This window comes from Aythya marila, assembly GCF_965140915.1.
Source record: "Aythya marila genome assembly, chromosome: 2".
In the NCBI taxonomy this organism is placed as follows: domain Eukaryota; kingdom Metazoa; phylum Chordata; class Aves; order Anseriformes; family Anatidae; genus Aythya; species Aythya marila.
In genome coordinates this window covers 67091488-67112095 of record NC_139043.1, presented here as the reverse complement: position 1 = coordinate 67112095, position 20608 = coordinate 67091488, and the positions used below count along the sequence as shown (strand labels likewise).

Here is a 20608-nt window from a genome sequence, read left to right as displayed (position 1 = left end):
TTAGACTTCAAGATCATGCCTGGAATACTTGAAAAGCAGCTGCAGCCTTTCATTTCAGAGGTGCTGTATTTGCAACTGCTGATAATCTTGGATTGGTGTTGGAAGAATGTATCATGATATATTAACTATGACAGCCACAACTTCAAGACTCCTTGCTTATAGTCCAAGGTGAAGTTGTCAATAAAAGCAAATGCTTTTGTGATCATATACTTTCAGGGAGATCTCAGGTTGCATGCTTATTTTCTATGAGCTGCTTGTGCAAGTCAACAGCTCTCTTCATGAGAACCAAAATTCAAAAGGGGGGTAGAAAGAAGAGAAATGGCTGGTCCTTGGTATGTTGTCTCTTTAGTTGTCCACTGATGTAAAAAACAAACAACAACAACAACAAAATGTTCCTTAGGCATAACACTTGCCGAGATCATAAGTGTGAGGTGGCTTCATATCTCCATTCATGGATGACTTTCTGAGGATCAGGGCTTTTCTGGCATGATTTTTAACTTGAAATAAATTTCACTTGTGGTGTTTGGTTGAGCCTGTGGTACATTGGCCTGTGTGGTGCAGTTACATGAGTTGTTGGTGGGCTTGTTCTTGGTCCTTTGTAAATCATGGATGTTTCCTAAATACAAGTCAGTTAACTATATATTTTTTTTTAAGAGTCCATCTTAGACTGTGCCTTCAGGTGTTCTGACTCATGGCGGCTATCGTCCTACCTGAAAGTAAATTAAAGCATTGAGCTTGCTGCTACATTCCTTTTTTTTTTTTTTTTTTTTTTAATTCAATGGTTTTATTAAGTAACTTTTTTTTTCTCTTGCAGTTTAAGGGAAGAATAAGACACTTGTCTGGTCGTTCTGTATATATTGCACGTGTTTAAAAGTCAATGCTGATTTGTAAAGCCTGTGACTGATCAGGTACACAACATAGAATACTAGGTAATAGCAAAAGGAAAAAAATATGCAGCTTTGCCATTCCTTTTCAGCAAAAAAGAATTCTTGAAATGTCAGCTTGATTTTTTTTTTTTTTTTTCTATTTTAAGGAGAATTTAGAGAACATTGCTTAATAATGAAACCTCTTTCTATTGGAAATATTTTGGAAAATAAGTAACTTCTAGAGGAAGCTGAAGCTAATTTCAAATGTATTCATTGTTAAATTATTTTTTCAAGTCCTCCCTTAGGTTTTCAGATATTGCCATAATTTTCATACTGTTGGGTAGTTGCTCATTTTATTGAAATATTTCTTACAGTAAGAAAATGCTTGGTATTTTATACTGCAATTTTTTTCATTTCTATAATAGGGTGAAAAGTTTCATTCTATCATACAGATTTATCTGAAAGTCATGCATTATTGTAAGTCCAGTGAATCTTCAGAACACTTGCTTCTTTGTGATTATTTACACTTGCTCCTGTAGATATCTGCTTAAAGTGGAATATCTGTAAGCATGCTTATAGTCAGCACCTGTCTTTAACAGTTCCCTGGGTGTTTTAACCAAATACTGGAATGGAACCTATTTACTATTTGTTTGTTTTTGTTTAATAATAATAAACCAAATTTCATTTTGTGAATTTGGAGATATTGTGACACTTATCACGCTGTATTTGAAATAGTTGCTTGTTTTATTCTGTTGTAAGAAACTGCGATTTTTTCCTCTTTCCCTTTTCAGTTTGAACTAGTACAGTAAATACATGCTTTAAAGCAATATTTGATCAGAAGATTGGTTTTGCTACAAACTATAAATAAAGCAAAACATGTAGGATGATAGTTTTACCTCTTTTGTCTTTTGCAGAAAGTTCTCAAGCAGATAATTTTTAATGCCAGAAGAAAAGACAAGGGCATAAATTCCGGCCATTGCACTTAGATGAGTTATGATAAAACATGCTTAGGGTAAGGCCTTTTTTATTAAGGAGGCTGATTTGCAAGAAGGCTCACAGTTCCTCAGAACCAGGCTTACAGTAGCAGAGTGATTATTGACTTGCCCTTTCTCATAATTGTGTCATGTTTCATCAGTCTTTGGATATCTTGAAGATATCAGAATAAATCCTGAGGCTCAAAAGCATAGCATTATATATTAAGAAAAATTGGCCAAACAGATTTTGTCTTCTGCAAAAGTTCTTGTCTTCTGGCTTCAGTTCTTGCAAGGGGGAGGTCATGCTAGACTCAAAATACAATTAAATTGGCGAACAGTATTCCATTCACAGATGTTTTGTTTTTTTAACGTTGAGAGGAAAAAAAAAAAATTACTGGATTATGTGGTTGAGTGCTTCAGCAAATTTTTAATCCCTATCCCATCCAGCAAATTGACGTAGTTTGTGGAACATTCTCTTTGGCATTTTCTTTTTTGAAAAAGAAAACACAAATACTACTAATTGCATTGGTCTATGAAGGATGCGTGTAATGCATTTTGATTTCTATCTGGCATTGGGTGCTGTACTAATTAAATTTATAAAGCATCACCTGATTGTTACATATTGAAATTAACTCATTTTATGAACAGTTTCAAAATTTCAGTGAGAGTACCTCTGGTTTTGTTCTTTAACCTTTACTAATATATATTCCATTCTCTCATTTCAGTGTTCTGCTTTATAATCAGATTGCTGTTCTTCTCTGATACATAGCACAGCAATGGGCTGGGGGGCTGTAGGGGGAGTGGAGAGAGACGATGCAGCCATTCTGCCATGGAAATAGAATATATTATGGACTGTAGAATTTCTGTCCTGTACTTCTATTCTGTAATTTAAACCTCAGTATTTTTAGATTATTGATGTAGTTAGTGGTTTCTAGTGCCAAGTAAGACAGATTGTCTCACAGCAGGTAAATACAATTTTGGATATTATAGAGGTTTTTTTTTATTATTGTATTCAAACTTGTGGAGACTTCAATCTGTATAACAAGATTTAAAGTACTCAAAAAATGTTACTTTTTCTGATTTTTGTTTTGAATGTACTTTTTGATAAAATATGTACTTTTCTACTTGGAATTTAATAGGACATATTCTTTGGAGACATTGGCTTGAAAGTTTGATTTCTGCTGTGTATTCATTGCTCTTTTATTAGTTTATGTGTCATGAAGCTTTCTGGATGGGTATATTTGGGGTGGCCAGATACATTTTCAACAAAACTACTTAGCTCTCTTTCTCATAAGTATGTTGTAATTTCTTCCCAGAAAAACACAAATAGACATCCAAATGCTTTTTCTGCCTTTTCTTTTGTTCACAGTATCACATGGAGTTTGGAATTACCTACTGGAAAAGTCAAACATAATGCAGAAACCACAGGATTTCTGGCAAGATGTTGTCAGCAGCAAAAGCTACAAATCCACTCTAGGAACTGGCACTGCTGCTTTTGTAAACCAGGGCTTTTGCCTTTTCTCTTGTTACAATTGTAACTGCTTTTGGAGAGGATTTTTTCCTCTTGCTAACCCTTACCATGCCAGTAAAGCATACCTGAACCTGCTTCATTTTTGTAGCTTTGCTTGATTTTTTTAATTGTACTTGCGGTGCTAAAAACATAATGTGATATCAGTACCTGTCTTAAGATGTGTGCTAACATAGATTGGGGATCTCAGAGAACATTTGTTTTTAGGCTTTAGGGAGAATTGAATAAAGGAATAAGTAAAGCTAAGCTTTTAGTTTACTGTGTGTAAGGCAAACTGGATTTAATGCATGGATTAAAAAAATAAATAGAGAAAGTATTGAAGGTACAAGAAGCACAGCTTGACTTGCAGAACCAAAACAGGTTTTAAGAACTTCTGCATTAAATTAAAATGTATATATTTTTTAAAATAAATAAAACTAAGCTGTATATTCTTTCAGATCTTGTTATAACAGCAATCCCAGTTTACCACAAACAGCTTGAATTTTCTCCCCTAGAACATGCCGGATACCTGTAGTCTCTCTGTTACAGCTCCTGGACTCTGCAGTAGCTCTGACTGAAGTCAGTAACTTCTGCTGTGCTGTTGATCAGCATTTCATATTGAAACCATAAGTATTCATTCCTTGTCTGCAATTGCTTATGATAATCGCTGTCTGAAACTGTTTTTAGTATTTGTGGAAAAGGAGCTCCTCTAGTGTGTTCAGTGCTATGCTGCAGGGCGTGAAGGAGTTCTGCCTGCACAAAGCAGAATGCAGTCCTGGTGGAGGAAGAGTAGGAGAGAGGTGTAAGGAATGGCTGAAGTAGACTGTCAATTGGTAGAAGTCACAGTAGATGTAGGTAATAATGGAAATGGTGTATACCTGTTTATATGGCAATTAAAAGGAGTTGGCTTTTTTAAGCCCAACAGCAGTGAATGAGGTGATTTACAGTTATTTCCCACAGCACAAGAAAAATACCAAGAAATCAGAAAAGCAATTTTAAATAAAGAACCTGTATTGGTACAAGAAGAAAAACGTACAAAAGATTTGTATACAGCTGGGGAGTGGAGAAGGGTGTCCTGCTAAGGCAGCGAGGTTCTTGAACATCCTGACAGATTACTACAGTGTCCTCTGTAGTCCCCCTCTTAACCTTGAAATAAAGTTCATCAGTCTATAAAGAGGACTTTTGTGTTATGATTGCCTTTGATAGGCAAGAAAAAGACCTGATAATTGTGGAGTTTTGGTCCCCTTTTCCATTTGAATTGTGTATTTTCCTATATGGGTTATTGGACTCATAGAATTTGAGAAAGAGAGCTTTTGTGCAGTGACAGGTGACTTGGTTGGGAACCATGTTGTCTGTGTTTGGAGTCACGAGAGCTGTACTGCTTTCTGCCAACTGAGAACCTGACCAGTTAGTTGAATGATTTTGGTTTTAGGGAAATTTGTCAGGATTATGTCTGGGAATGAGATACAAATTGGCATGTGTTTGACATGCATGACTCTATGTTGAATGCTGGACTAAAGTGTACAACTCATTCCAGGGGTGCTGACTGGTACATTTGGTTATCTTGTTAAAAGTTTGTGTTACTCAGCTTCTGACAAACTTATATGATTGACATTTATGAGCCAGTTCAATCAAAGCATCTTTTCATGCTGATCCTGGAAAACTTCAAATGGTCATCATGACAGAAAAATGTGTGGGTATTTTTTTTTCTTTTTTGAAGTCTTTTATTATGCATGAAAACAGGTTTTTCCTGTAGGCTGTGTGTATTTATTTTCCTGGTCAGACTTTCTAGCTTTGTAGAAATATAACAAGCTAGGGGGAACATGGTCATTATTACTTGACTGAAGATGGTGAGATTGACGTGAGGTCTTCTGACGGGATTAAAGTGGAAAATATTGGTGACATTAGGAGCAAGAGGATCTTTGAAATACAGAATCAGGTAGAAATCACAAAAAAATCACTTCTTTTTTTGATTATTAGACTGTTCTCATCCCTGCTGTAACTTGTAAATACTGGATTTCATGTGCAGGTTGGGAGGAAAGTTAATGCTAGCCTTTATGCATCCGAAGACAGAAGCTTCACCTGGGATGCTGTTCCTCATATCTGCTATTCTCCTGTTTTCTTTCTAAAAGAGAATTGGGTGTCTCAGGATCCGAAGTCTGATCCAAAATAGCTCAGTTCATCCCATTTACATTAACTTTGACCATTGTTACCACTGAGGGCTGTTTGCTGAACTTCTTAGTGTGGGTCAGCGGCCTCAGCACTGTTACAGAGATGCTCGTTTTTTCTGCCAATCCTGGTGGGGTGTGTGTGTGTGTATAAAGCCTGTACTATCTGACAGTCTCTGTTAAAATGCCAACAATAAATAAGTTTAAATCACCTTTTATCCACAAAGGTCTGTAGCATGTGGGAACAGAAAATGTAGGCAATCACTGCATCAGTTTTTGTGGTGATGATGGAGTTGAGACAAAGTGAAAATGAGGAGGTGGGAAATCAGGCTTCAAACATTTCTACTATAAATACTCTTTGTCCTTGTGTTTTTGTTTTTTGTTTGTTTGTTTGGTTGGTTGGTTTTTGTTCGTTTGTTTTTAAGGTTAAATGGATAGCTCACAAATACATACATCTGAGAAAACAGGAAGGAGCACTCTGTACTGCAGGTCAAATGATGTAGATTCAGAGGACTAGGACCGATAACTGAGTAGTAGTGTGTACAAAACTAAAAACTATAGGATTTTTTTTTATTTGCTTTTTTTTTTTAATAGGGTTTATATTCTAAAGCTTTTCTTTGAAGCTACCACAAAGACTTGAAGCTTTTGTTTTCAGTTTTAAACCTGAGATTGCCTTAGAATTGCTTGATGCTGGAAACTGAAACTTTTAAGTATAGGTCAAATAGCAGCAAGTTTATGCTTTAAACCACAAAAGTTTGGCAACATCGAGGGCTGTGTGTACAGATGATTTTAAGGTAATGTTGTAGTCAGTTTGTAGTCACTAAGTTGTGTGGTGGAAATCATCTGACATCTGTTTCCAGTGGCAAAGAGGATTCTCTGTGTAGATTCAGAGATCAGAAGTGCACTCTGAATTCTCCCACTGCAATAATTTCAGTGTATGGGCTTGTACCTCTGAGCCATACATGTGAATGGAGAACCACCACGAGGAGGGATGAGGAGAATCCTGACATGTAGGTGCTGCCTACCTCAGCCATGGCAGCTTTATTTGGAGAAGAAACTTGGCTGTCGCTCAGGCAGTGTGCAGCTGCTGCCTGCTCCTACGTAAACTCAGGCTAGTAAACTAGGCTTAAAACCTGCTCATCTTCTCTTCTGAACTAGGACATGATGATATTTATTCATATTATGTATATGTATATATACATAAGAATCTCAAAATTCCTCTTTTAGTAACAGAAGCATGCAATACCTTTGAGACCATGAAAATATTTCCTGGTACTTAATACAGGAATGGCTTCCTTTCCTATGGTGGGCTTTTAGGGTTTTGTTAGAAGCCTCTGTTTAATTTCAGTTGATAATCAGTGATCAGATGTTCATTGAGAAGGGCTTTCTAATGCTTTTGCTTGTTGTTCTATTCTGTGCTTTTTTTTTTTTTTTTTTTTTGACAGCTCACCTTCTGGGTATAGTTTCTAAACTCCTGCATTGAATTTAGTGGGTTGTTTGTTTGTTTTTTTTGTTTGTTTTGTTTTGTTTTTGGAATCCACATGGCATGTGTTGTATGAATGTATGCTCCTTCTTTGTCCTTTTGCCTCTGAGCCTTGGCAGTATCTGCTCCAGCTTGGTAGCATCCTCAGCTTCTGAAATGAAAATCCTATTGATAAAGAAAACCGTTTAAAAAGAAATAGCATTTTCATCCTGCAACATATTCTGATCAGCTGGCATTCATAAATTCTTTGCTAACTGAAGATATCATTTGTGTTCAAGAGGGTCTACAAAAAAGCTTCGTGTGCACCTGTGTTTTGTTCCAGTGCTGTGTGTAGTGCTCAGATTGCTTTAAGGAATTAGAGGCTCAAATTTTGTCACAAGCTTCTGTAGACCACTTCAAAGATCCAAGACCTCTATAACATTTGTCTCACTTGCAAACGAGGAACGTGCTTTTTGCCTAGCAACAAGCTTTGCTGTTTCTACCTGAGGATCAAAACCCCAAGTGCATGTGCTCAGCCTCTTGTGTCACTTTGGTGCTGAAGGTTTGACAGTCAAATCAGCACTGACATTTCTGTTGATGTGCAAGAAAGAGAATAATCCAGTATGTTTCTCCATGGCAGTGCTGTCGCTGCAGGACTGACAATAGCAAAAAGTGCATTCATCGCTGAATAACTAGATATCCTGGAAACATGCAAAAAATAGAAATGTATTTTCCATTAAAATCTCTCACTTAATGCCTATTTTGCCTTTTGATGGCTATGATGCCTTTTTGCTATTTATATACTCCCTGAAGCATTTTGTAGAAATCTGAGTCTCTTTGGAAAATCACCCAAACAACCAGAAATGTAGTTTTACGTATTGTAGTATGTAAAGGGTTAGTCATCACTTGTAAGTTGCCTAATGAAGGAGGAGGAAATTTATATTAAGAGAAGGCAAAGGCTTGACTCTGACAGGTATATGTCTTAATTCTTCCTGCCTTTTTTTCTCACCCTCAGAAGATAATTCTGAAGGAATTTCTAAAATCATCCGAACAAACCTGCATTGCAGGTTTGAAAAATGGTAGCTGCACGCTGTAAGCTTATTTTCCCACTTTTTGTTGGGAAAATATACAGGATTTGTTGTTCTTGTTTTAACTTAAGATTCTGTGGTTTTCTCATAGATTGACAATGAAAAATTATGTTGGCATCAGAGATTTTAAGTGTAACAATATGGGGAATTCAGCTTATGAAGAAATATGTCTTTGGTAACGCATGATAAGATTATGTTGAGCATCTGTAGCACAGGACCAGAAATGCTGTTTATTGAAGCCTTGGCAGATCACTTGCTGGATCTAATACCCTTTGTTTGTTCGGTTTGTAGCCTATTTTTGTTTTGCTCTGTTTGTTTGCTTTATGAACAGTTAATTTGTAATGCTGAAGGATCCTGAAATAATCTTTTGTTTTCTGATTTTGGTACAGATTACCTATTTCTAGGGTTAGTTTTGAAAGCTTTTGATTGCATGTTATCTCCTCTGGTTGGCTGTTTTACAGGTGAAACTGTAACACACTGTATTTCCTTGGGTTTCTTTGTGTGTGTGTGTGTGTTTTTTTCTTCTTCCCTGTTTTTGTTTGTTTGTTTGTGTCTGTTTTGATTTGGGTGGATATTGGCTCCATGAAGTCTGTTTTTACATGCACTTGATTGCTTAGGCATGATTTTCCATGTTGTTACTTTGGCACTCTCATAGTGATCAATAAAGTGTATTTCTCAGATAAATTTACTGAAAATATCCTGTTGGAAATACCAGAAAGTAAGTGGGAAGACATACTCTGTATTACTCTGCACAAATTAAGCATGTTGAGGGAAGGAAAGACTTCTGTGTATGTTAGTTTGTAGGCTTATAGAAGTGTACAGAGCTGTGTGCTCTTTTTCTGGGTGCACCTGAGATTCTGGAGGCAGCAGGACTTGTTTTTTGTGCTAAATTCTGTTTCTGTCTCATGAAATTCAGCTACATTAATGTTGTGAGCCCCTGTGCATGGTAACATACTGCAAGGCAATTGCAACAAGGTGCAATTTCAAGTGTGTCTCAGAAACAAGGCGTCTAATATTAGACTTGAAACAGTCTTCAGTTTTTTCTTCTTCCCAAGCAGAATGCTGTGGGTTTCTTCCTATCTGTAGTTTTTGTGCATGTAGCCATGGCTTGTAAATCTGATTTGTCCCGAAGTGCTCCTTTTCTGTCAGACCAGTTCTTCAGCTGGCCAACATGGTCCTGATGCGCAGCATATATTACATTGCTGAGGCAACTCTTTCTTCAGGTTTATTTCCCTGATGATAACCTGGAGATCTCCTATGTACTCTACACATAGCCTGAAAAGGAAGTTATTTTTGGCAGTGTTTGGGGGGATGGGGTTTTTCTTCTCCTCATATTCTCGACCATTTCAACTTTTATTCAGCTTATTAAACAAGCACCTCAACTTACCGCCCTGGCAGAGGGAGTCACTTTCTAAAAGCATCTAGCTGCTTTTTCAATCCTGTTTGAATATTGAGATTTTAATTGTAGCACAAGCTGTAGTTAAAAACATTCAAGTCTTTCTTGCTCATTCCCACATTGATTTCTGTTGAAGCAAACAGATGAGCTTATATATAAATATGTATATATGATTTTTATAATGAAAAGTGCTGGAATTCACTAAAAAAGGTTAAAATTGAAGTGAGTAATCTTCAGTGCATAATGCAATTGTTAATTTTAGCTCTTTGCGTAGGAGCTGTTATGACTTGAACAGCCGGCTCTAGCCTTCATTAGAGAAGAAGCAGGCAGTTTTGAGACAGGTGGAGCTGGATCAAGCTGTGAAAGTGATTTGCTTGAAGCTGGTCATTAGCGTTAGAAAACTGGTCCTATCTATTGCATCCGTAGCCGTACAATGATCATTACCACTATTACTTTTTAATTTTCATCTTTTCCAGGTTGATGATGATCTGTCAAACTCTTTGAAGAACCAGCATGGAGATTGGCATGCTGAACTGTTAATGGGGACATGGGACTCAAGTTGTCATTGATCATTTGTGTGGACATAACTAGCAAAGAGCAACAGAAGACGCTAGAAAGACAGTGGGAATTATAGCAGTTTTTCAGGTAAATGGTTTCTTCAGTGTGGCTGATAAACTATGACTGTAATTTTTGTTGTTGTTTGGTTTTTTTTTTTTGAATGTTATGCAAGTATGTAGATGAGCTACCAGGATAATGTGCCCACAAAGAACTTGTTTGTACGCGATTTTTGATTGTAAATCCTTAACAAATCAAAGATCTTTTAACAGACCAATTCCTGGTCTCGAAATTCATCCTGGTTTGAAATGCTATCAAAGTGCTTCAGGTTTCAGCTGTTGTAGCAGAATAGCCAATGCCATTACACTTCCTGGGTAGGAGGGTGGGGAGAATGAGGCCAACTCAAGTCTTGAATTGGCTTACTGTGATCGAATTTATAAGCTTAGTATTCCAGTTGCCTTGTTTATGAACCAGTAGTTTCCTATCTTGCAAAATCCATATTTCTTCTCGAAATAAAATAGTGTTTTAATGTATCATGTAGGAAGGATTTTATTTGCTTACCATGTCAAAAGATAAGCATAAACTTGAACTAGTAAGGTTTTAAATGCTAGCATGTTTGATTTTTTCACTTTAAAGAAGCCTAAAAAATTGGAGGTACGTGATGATGGATCTGTTGAGTGTTGATTACAAGCCATAAAAAGAAACTTGGCAAAGTGTGTTTTTGTTTAATTGCCACTGTATCATTGTTGCGAAGTGGCAAGATATTGCAGAAGACTTTCTATTCTTCTCTACTGCAGTTTTTTTTCTTAAAATGCATCTTAAGCCACATGGATGGGGGGGGGTGTGGGGAAATTAATTTATTCATGAGTCTCATTTGACAGTTGATAAGTGGGGGAGGCTTGGAGAGGGAGCTAGAGAGAGAATAATAACAGGCTTTAACTTTAAAAAGCCTTTAAAGCTTCTGTACAACAACCTATTGTGAGCTGAGCATAAATGCAGTTCAGCTGAGATATCTTCGTTAGAAATAACCTGACAAGGGCTTCCTGTAGGATTTTCACAGTGCTTAAGAGTGACATGGGGCTTGAGAAGTGGCTTATGACTTTTAATAATGGAGCTGTCAGTTTGATGCCTGAAAATTCTGACCATGAGAGCTTTATTGCCAAATTTAGATTTCTTATTTATGTTGTTATTACCTCTCCAACTGACTTCATCTTTTTTTTTTTTTTTTTTTTACCAATTGTGAGTGCTATAGGCTTCTGCCATATGCAAAAGCTATGGTTGAAGGTTGAAAAGCTGTGGTATCGTTGGTGCTTACTTTTTGTTTTATTTTTGACTGTTTTCTTTTTCTTAAAAGAAAGAAAGGTCTAGAGGAGGGGAGCACTAGCATGCCAGTGACCTGGGAGGCAGAATGGGTCCTTCCCTGCCTGGTGTCACTGAACTCCATTGTAGAGGGTCCCTCACCATCCCTGCCTGCACCTCTGCAGTGGGCTGGGCAGGGAGTCCCAGTGACATACCTTATGTCTGTTTTCTACCAAGACTGTTTAGGTTGGAGCTCTGCTTGTTTATCCCAACTTAATTATGCTGTTACCCAAAATTGTTGATTAACTATATCACTTCACCGGGGGCATATGTAGCTTTCAGATCCTGAGCTGCTTGGTTGGGCTTGTGTATTGAGCGGGATTAAATAACTTGCTTGGGAGGAGGGAAAAAAAAAAAAAAAAAAAAAAGTAAAATAAAAATTCACTCTTGATGTTTTGTTTTATGTGTTTTTGTGTTGTGGTATCTTGACCTTTCAGGTCACCAAATCTTGTTATTTTAATTTCTGTCTGGAAGAATGTCTGAACAAGGTAAATTGAACCAGGAGACAGCAGAGGAAGCTGTGAAAGAACAGGAGTCTGCCCTCTCTGAAGCGACCCCAGACAACTGTATTCTTAATAAATCTGAAAGCTCAGAAGTAGAGGAAAAGGAGGAAAAACTGAGTGATGCCAAGACAGAGCTGCAGGTAAGACACGAAAAGTGAATGTGTGTATTACGTATTAATGTGTTTTGCTTGCCTTTCCATTTCTATGATCTCTTCCGTTGCCTATGCTTCTATTTTTCTCTCATAATTTTAGACTGTCTCTTTTTTATTTTTAATTTTTGTCCTTTTTATCTCCCTATAAAATAAGTATTTTTGTTACACCTTTCAAGCTCTTTAGGCTGCTGTCCATGTTACTAATTTTTCTGAGAAGTTAATTCCTACACATCTGTGCTAAAGCTTGGTGAAATATTTGACTGTTTTCCCTCTTTGGGGATTTAGAAAACTACCTTGATCTCATGAATTTAGAGGTAATACTAATAAATAATTACTTAATGTGTGGTTTGGTTTGTAGGTGTTACTGCCTACAAAAACTTGTTATGCAAAGCCTAAAAAGGTAATTTAATAAGACTATCAAATGAGGGGGGTCTAAATCCTTTTTCTCAGTGGAATATAAAATAAAGGAAGACTACAATTTAAGAGGAATTTGGAGAGGGGGAGCATTTACTTAAGTATGCCTTTTCTTGTACCTTTTATTATATGCAAAAATTGCAAATCACTATGCAACATTTTTGCTATTATACATGTTTTTAAATGAATAAAGTGAGCAGAGATGATTCTCTGTTCTCCCTGTTTTCTGGACTGGGTTTGGGGAAGTTGTTTTTGCAATCAGCACCTCATTAAAATAGAATTCTAGGAGTGGTTTTATCTCTTTATTTGTTGGTAATGCTCTTGTCATGCACATTTTCCCCCTGAAATGATAACTACTGCGCTTTTTTTTTTTTTTTTTTTTTTTTTTTTTCTCCTATGACCAGAAACGAGGTGCAAACCAGAACCAGCAGAAAAAGAGATCCAAGGTAATGGTCCATCTCTGTTTGGAATTGCATGCTGAGGTGTAATGGTAGGATAAAGAATTTCAATCAAATGTCTGTCTACAGTTGAAATGTTGGACTTTCATCAAGTGGTTGTATTTTTTTCCTTGCCTTTCTCATTTTGTCTTTCCTTTTACCCCATAATCTTGCTGCACAAAGGCAGAAGAGTTCCTCTAGATTAAGCTATGACAGTCTCTCCCCTTTATCCATCATGCCTTCGTGCTGCTGAGCTTGTGTGTGCTTTTGTTAGACAGCATGTGTGTTTGAGTGCACCAGTGGAGAAGAAAAAAAATCACTGGTTTTGCTTTAGAAGTTAACGTTTTTGTTTGAATTTGATTTTAATGGTGTAATCTCATTGTAAAGGAGCAGAGACTGACTAGCTCTCTGGGGAAATGTGGGGTGGGGAAAGAATCTTCTTGGAGCATGGGGGGGAAGTTTCTTTCAATTTTTCAAGTGCCGAGTCTGTAAAACTTGCAGGTTTTACTGTCTGTATTCCTTTGGTATAATGTTACTGGAAGCAAAAAAAAAATAGAGAACCTTTGAGTTATACTTTATGTTGAATTAGCTTTGAATTGGAATAACTATTCCAATTATTTCATGGACTTAGATGAAGTAAGCGAACTGCAACAGAAATTATTAAAAGCAAAAAGAAAGCTACCACCTTCCGTATGTGGCAAGTGGCTCATTGCTTACAATGTCACATCTAAGACAGATAAGGTTTTTCTGGGTGGGTATATACCAGTTATTTGGGATGTTTAGGAATAGCTGATGTGTGCAGCTTATGCGAATTGAGGTCGGCAGGAGTTTTCTCTTTCTTGCATTCTTTCTCTTTTATGCAGTCAGGAGCTAAAGGAAAACTTGTCCGGAGTCTTGCTGTTTGCGAAGAGACATCCCCTCGCCCGGGAGCAGAAAGTCTTCATGATAATCAGGTACATTTACCGTCATTGCTGTTAGCTGCATGGTTAAACTCCATGTGCTGTTGCATGGTTATGTTACTTAATTGGGCATTTACCAATGTCTTTCTTGGGGGAAAGATTACATCCAACAACAAACACATTTGTATGAAGTTACCTGGTTTAGCGTGAACTTTATTTCAAAACACTAGTTTTACATTTTGTCACAGGGATTTGTTTGCTTTTTTTTTCCAGACCCCCTGAAAATTTCAGCAAATGGAAAAGAATTCAAAAGAATTTAGATTAAAAAAAAATAGTAACAATCAAAAAAATATTAATGTTCTTTTCTCTAAGGCTATCTCTTTCAAGACTGCAATGGTTACAATTATGATTATGCTCTGGTTTCTGGTTCCTCTGAGACCCCAGTTCATATTAGTCACATCAAATTTACAGGTCCTTCACTCTCAGAAATACTTTGATAGAGTCAAAGGTGCCTCCTACTGAGTGGCATTTGCTCACTAAACTCTTGGTGTAGAGTTTCCAGTATCAAAAAGCTTGTATTTGAGTTTATCTGTACTGGTAGCGTGGTATTCCCAGTGGCTGGTAGAGTTCTGTCCCTTCACCTTGGAGTCTAATGCTGGTGGCAGTCTTTGTAGACTCGCTTCAAACCACCCCCCTCCACCCCCAAAAGCAAAAGCAAAAAAAAATCAAATATTTGTTTGCTTGTTAATAATAAGACTTAAGAAGGGAAAAAAAAAATAAAACCACAAGCTCTGCATATAGTTTGCATGTGCAAATGAGATCAGCCATAGAGAGAGTTTGAGGAAATAACTTCTTGTGAGCTTAGCACAAAAACAAAAATCACTTTAAGTGTACTTTATCACAGTTTCCTCTATTGACTTGAAATAAAACAAATTCAGCTTTCCTCTTAGCTCATAAGTATGAAAAGGTTTTTCTTTTTCTTTTTTATTTTTTTTTCCTTGAAAGACCAAAAACCAGGTTGTTTAGCAGGGGGACTGACTACTACATGTTCTACTGCTCTACAATGACGCTTATGCAGTTGATAGGTTATTTTATCAGTTGTTCTGTTGTAGGTATATGCTTCTAGCTTAACATGTGTTGCTCAAGATGTGTGGCTTTTGTTCTGCTTTCATTTGTATTTTCTATTGTTTAATGGAGAATGAAAAGGAGAGTAATATAAAGAATTTGTACTAAGTATGGCACGGTAGCTGCTAATGTACTGCACAGGTCCTGTACCACACCTCCAAGAGACTGGCAGGTGTTGAGGTAAAACTCCTGTCCAGGTCATGCCCCAACACCAGGCAGAGGAGGAGTTCCACACAGCCTCTGGTCTTAACTGATCTGACCAGGTACGTATGGCAAGGATTTCCTTGACCATAATGACACAATAACGGAAGATAAGGTGCCTCCCAGGACCCTGGCATACATTTTGTAAAGATGCAGTTGGCCGGGTCTAATTAATGAGAGAGGAATTACATTTTTGCTCTTGCTGACCTCTTGCTAATGAAAGCAGCTCAGCTTTGCCGTGGAAAGTTGGACCTACAGTCTCCTCCTTGGACTGCCTGAAGGGTACAGAAGTTTTTGTGCCAACCTAACTGCTTTGCTTTCACTTTAGAGGAGAAAAAGCTTATTTTCAGTTTGAATATTTTTTTAAATTATTTTATCTTAATGGTTTACAAAGCACAAGAAATTAATTACCAGAGAATGTATGGTACGTTGCCGGAACTACAGAGTATGGATTGTACTGCAGACTTGATGTTTGTATTTATATTTGAAAACTTGCCTTCATTCCCCTGTGTAGGGAAAAAAAACTTGTTTACCTGTATTACTTGATCTTGAACTCTTACCTGATGGTTCACTATGTCCTTACTTACAAGGAATGTTGCCTTTTAATGTTATACTATTGACCAATAAGTGTGTTATTGCAATTTGAACATTTATTTTGTTGTTCACTATACTTACCTTGTATTAATGTATTTATTAACGTTGTATTTTATTATTGAGAAAAATCAATAAAACTGTAACAAAATATACAGTAGTTTGCTTTCACGACTCTACAGCCCTTTTGTGTATTTCTTCTAATGCAATCAAATATATAAGTATTATGTTACATGTAAGACAGTATTTATTGTATGTTCATATGTGTGCTTATGTGTAAAGTCTGTCCTTTTTCTTTTCAATGAAATAAGTGCATTTTAACAGCCACTGTGAAGCTTAAGATTAATGTCCTGAGAATGGCACAGCCAGTTACATTTTTCTCCTCTGTTTGGAAAAGCTAATGGCACACTCACTTTACTCTAGACAGTTCAGGGAATCAGAACTGTCCTTCAGGGTCTTTTGGCAGTGTTTGATCCAAACATGTGATTTGAATGAGAAACTGAACTGCCATTTGAAGTGAAAGAAAGCAGGCATAACATTAGCCCCCTGAGAGCAACTGAGCAGGTTAGCAAACATTTTCCTATCTATCCTTATCTCAGAAGGCCAGGAGTTCCCCCTTGTTCCCTTTGTACACTCAGATTTTGGCTAATATTGTCATCCAGAACTAAGAGAAGCAGGGATTAAAGATGGTATTTAAGGTTAAATTTGGGCTCTAAGTCTTTGTTTCTCTTTTATGGTACCTTACATTTTGAGTCATCCATGCCACATTTGATTAAGCTGAGAAACTATCCAATTCCTGTCTTACCATGGCATGTTTATGCTGATATCTTGTTCTGTAAGGATTTTGTCTTACATGTGTTGTGGTGACTGATTTGTAGTTCTTATTTAAAAACTAACAAACAAAATACACACACACACACACACACAATCTCAAACACATCCAGAAACCTAAGGTTTATTTTTAAAAAATATATTGAAAGTATCACTTGGATTCATAATGACCTGGTTACTTTAGAATTAAATAAATAAAAATAAAACCCACCCAAAAAAGCCCTTACTTTAAAGTTTCATATTTATATTTTTGGAATGCTGGTATTCTTTGAAAAATTGTGACATAAGGGAGTTTACTAGCATTCAAGAATTTCAGATTTTCTCTGTTAAGGATAAATTTGGATTTCATTAATGTGATACCAGAAATTTATTGGGCATGCAGGATTCTCATGTATTAAATACTGCATTATCAGGGAGTTTTGTCACAGCTTAATACAAGTGTGCGTTTTTACACCAAAGCATATAGTTGACCATTTATTTCTTCAAAAAATGTGAACACAGAAGTATGATCACTTAAGTTTTGTACAATCAGCTTGTTTTCTTTGGAGGTTATCATGGCATTATTTATATTTTTCAATATGTATCGATTTGTGTTTTGTCCAAACAAAGTAATGTTGTTAAATGGGGAATAGTAAGTTCCTTAAAGCAAATCAGAAAAGATGAAACAGCTTGAATTTTTGGTTTTAATTAATTTTTAAAGCTGAGATATGCTTTCAAAAGGATTCAGACTCTGAAATACTGAAGTTTGAGGATAAAATTTGTGATGCCTTGGAAAATTTCACTTACCACAACTTGTTAGGAAGTAGTGGTGCACAATTCACCCCTTAAGCTAAAGGCCTGTTTGCATAAGTCTTTAAATATAAAGTACCCAAAAACTTAGTAAGCCCTCTTAATACAACTGATTTCATCACTTGCTGGCATGCTTCTTCTGTCAGAGCTCAAAAGCTCAGCCTGGCTGATACTGCATTTTCTTGTACAAAGCAGTTCACGTGAACTTTTTTTTTTTTTTTTTTGGGGGGGGGGGGGAGTTGCATCTATCTATAAATCATTATGTCACATATTTAACAGATGTTAAATTTTAGAATTACTTAAAGCCCATATGAAATGCATTTTACTGTTCTAGCAATTCTTGGAGGAGAGTTATTGAAGTGGAGAATAATGTACCTCTAACATAAGTAGAATAAAAGCTTATAGATTGCAAACAATAGGAAATAAATTCACCTACTATAAGAACTTGGCCTCTAAGATGTCATTATTCTCCTGGAGGGGGAAAAAAGAAAAAAAGGAAAGAAATGTATCTGGCTTTAGATTTTCTAGCCATGCACAGTTTAATGCAAATCTACACAGGTTAAAAGTCATGGGAACTGTACTGAATCTGGCCATGAATTATCTTTTTCTTCCTCCCAACAGGAATCAATACAACTACAACTTTCAAGTTTTCCTAGTTTGCAAGAAGACAAAACTAGTAAGGATGACAATGAGAAAGAAAAAGAAAAGGATAAAAATAAAGAAAAAGATAAAAACAGTGAAAAAAACAAGATCAGAATGTTATCAAAAGGTGAAATTGAAATATTTAAATTGTTATAATTACTTTAACAAGCATGCATTTCTTTATGTGCATAAATACACAATATTAATGTATTCATGAATTGAGACAATTCAGAACATGAAATGTGTATGCATGAGTGTTTTTCATACAAATGCTGGGCTTTGAAAGTGAGAAACTGTCCGAACTATTTTAATGTAGATGTTATATATACATATTTTCGTGTAAAAATAATTCTTCTGAAGCCTTAATCATGATAGCATGAACATATATGCGTAAAGGTGTGATTATATAAGTGTAAGACTAATACTTTTCCCTGTTGATGATAATACACTGACAAGTCATTTGTGCAATATAGACAGCAGAGTAATTCTCTTCAGTATTGCTCCTCTATCTTGGAGAATTTCTCTTAAATGATGTAAGGAAATCCACCTGTGACCTTTAATCTGTACTGCCATTTACTATTAGTTATCTGTTATCTATTACCACCTTCTATGACTTGTTTGATTTTTGTATCTAAATACAGTGTTAAAAAAATGTATTTTTATTTGTCAGTGGTACCGGGTTGCAACGTAATCTCTAAAAATAATCATTGCCTACCTGGCTGCGGATCTGTGGCTGGTGTGAATTGTCAGTTGGCTTCAATGGAGCGCTCACGGTTCACGCCAGCTTGAGGATCTGCGCACGCCTTTGAGTCAGGCAGTACGACAGTACTGAAAAATTAATTCTAACTGCTGTCATGCATCACCATTACCTGCCCACTCTTAGGCATTACTGGGTTTTCAGTCTGTTTATGCTAATAATATTCCCGCTGGCATAATGCTTCACTTTCTGCGTGTATAGCGTATATTAAGTGATGCAAAGATGTATCAATGGATAAAATTATTTTTAAACTTCAAAGTTTAAAAGAAAAGCATGGAAGGGTCTTGATTGGCATTGAAGATAACTCATGATTTTCAAATAACCAACACTTTCCTTCAGTGTCCAATTTTGGTTCTGCATTCTCATTGAAACACTATAGAGGAATCACACACATCCACCCAATGGTTCCAAGAGTAGTTTTTTTTCACCTGAACTCCAAATGAATATGTAAACTCCACATATGCTCACAGATTGTCACTGGAAGATGAAATTTGGTTTACAGTGTAGCTTAATCATAACCGTTGAAATAAAATAAATGAGAGGGGGGTGTTTGTTTTTATTTTTCAGATTTCAGTCAAGAGTATACAGACTCAACAGGCATAGATCTGCATGAGTTTCTCATTAATACGTTAAAGAATAACCCCAGGTAGGTATTTTCTGCATTAGAGCTGGTACTCTTGAAATTGTAGCTGACATTCTCAGAAATCCTATAAACTGAATCCCATAAACTGTACACCATGTTTTTTTAGTTCTGGAGATGGTTATGAGGGAAAATACAAATGAGGGAGGTTTTCAGCTGAGCAAAAAGCTATAAGAAGTCACTGGTTCCTACTCCCCTTCTAATTTATCTTCTAATTTCACTTTTTGTCATCTGGTCTTTGTCCTTAACTTCTTGCATAAAGCCCCTACATGATTTTAGCAGTAGTATAGTCATTACAATTGAACAATTGAAGACTTGTACGTGAGTATAAAGTAGCTTTCTTCTGGCAATGCTGTACACAATTAATACTGTGTGCATAGTGCTGAATTCTGCTTTTGGTATTTCCAATTTTCATTTGGAACAGTTAGTTCATATCAAAGTTAAATTTACCTCTAAATGTCTAAGGAAGAATCTGTTACATTTTTATACTTTGTGCTTTAAATGTTCAATCAATTGAATCTGTTAAGTAGATACCATATAATACTGCAATTAAGGAAAGCTATGAATAATTAGTTACCTAATAGGTTGTGTAACCTTTTGTATAGATAATAAAGTCCTTGAATTGTTTTATCTGCACAACATTAAAAACTTCAAAAGCGCTAAGGAGTGTTGGACTCTGTCAAGCTGAATTGTAGGTGTGGGACTATACAGGGGAAAATTTTGCATGCCTTCTTCAGGAGAAGGAGGAAAAGAAGGAACATCTGAGAACTTCCAGTTGAAAACAGAATTTGGAATGAGAGCGACATTGCCTCCTGGGAGTCACAGTTCAAAGGTGTTGTTCTCCATTGTGTCCTCTAACTAGATTAGCTTGCCCACTCTTCTCACTTAATGGTCAATGCCTAGGAAAAGATGTGTGTCTGACAAAATGCTGAAAATTTCTGTGGACAGCATCTCTTTTCTTTCAAGAACTAGGTTAGTCAATGGTGATAAAGCACCAGAGCTATCCATAGCAGTCAGGGTTATTCTTTGCAGGGACTGCAACCCACTGATCACAGCCCTGTGTGGCTAGAAGCACTCTCAGACCATGCTAAGGAAGGAAGGGCTAAATCTGTTGCTTATGTCAGGGAAGTTCCAGCAATGCAGAGTGGAATCTTCTCAAGATGTGCCAAGGGCAAAGCACATTTCATTTTTAATCATGGTGGCTGACCATGCTTGTAGAATTGCCTTACAAATATTGATATACTCATATTTT

The 20608-nt window shown here is 36.5% G+C and overlaps 1 protein-coding gene across 11 annotated transcripts in view; it reads left to right on the top strand.

Annotated features, from left to right (window-relative positions):
- Window positions 1-20608, top strand: part of ARPP21 (cAMP regulated phosphoprotein 21) — a 207028-nt gene that overhangs the window by 84979 nt on the left and 101441 nt on the right. For all 11 annotated transcript variants that reach the window (XM_082754978.1, XM_082754976.1, XM_082754985.1 and 8 more), the window contains 6 exons: window positions 9938-10106; window positions 11813-12018; window positions 12849-12890; window positions 13745-13834; window positions 17939-18086; window positions 19284-19362. In XM_082754978.1, the coding sequence (XP_082611104.1) occupies window positions 11851-12018; window positions 12849-12890; window positions 13745-13834; window positions 17939-18086; window positions 19284-19362 (527 nt within the window). In that variant the 5' untranslated portion in view covers window positions 9938-10106; window positions 11813-11850. The remainder of the gene's footprint in view (window positions 1-9937; window positions 10107-11812; window positions 12019-12848; window positions 12891-13744; window positions 13835-17938; window positions 18087-19283; window positions 19363-20608) is intronic.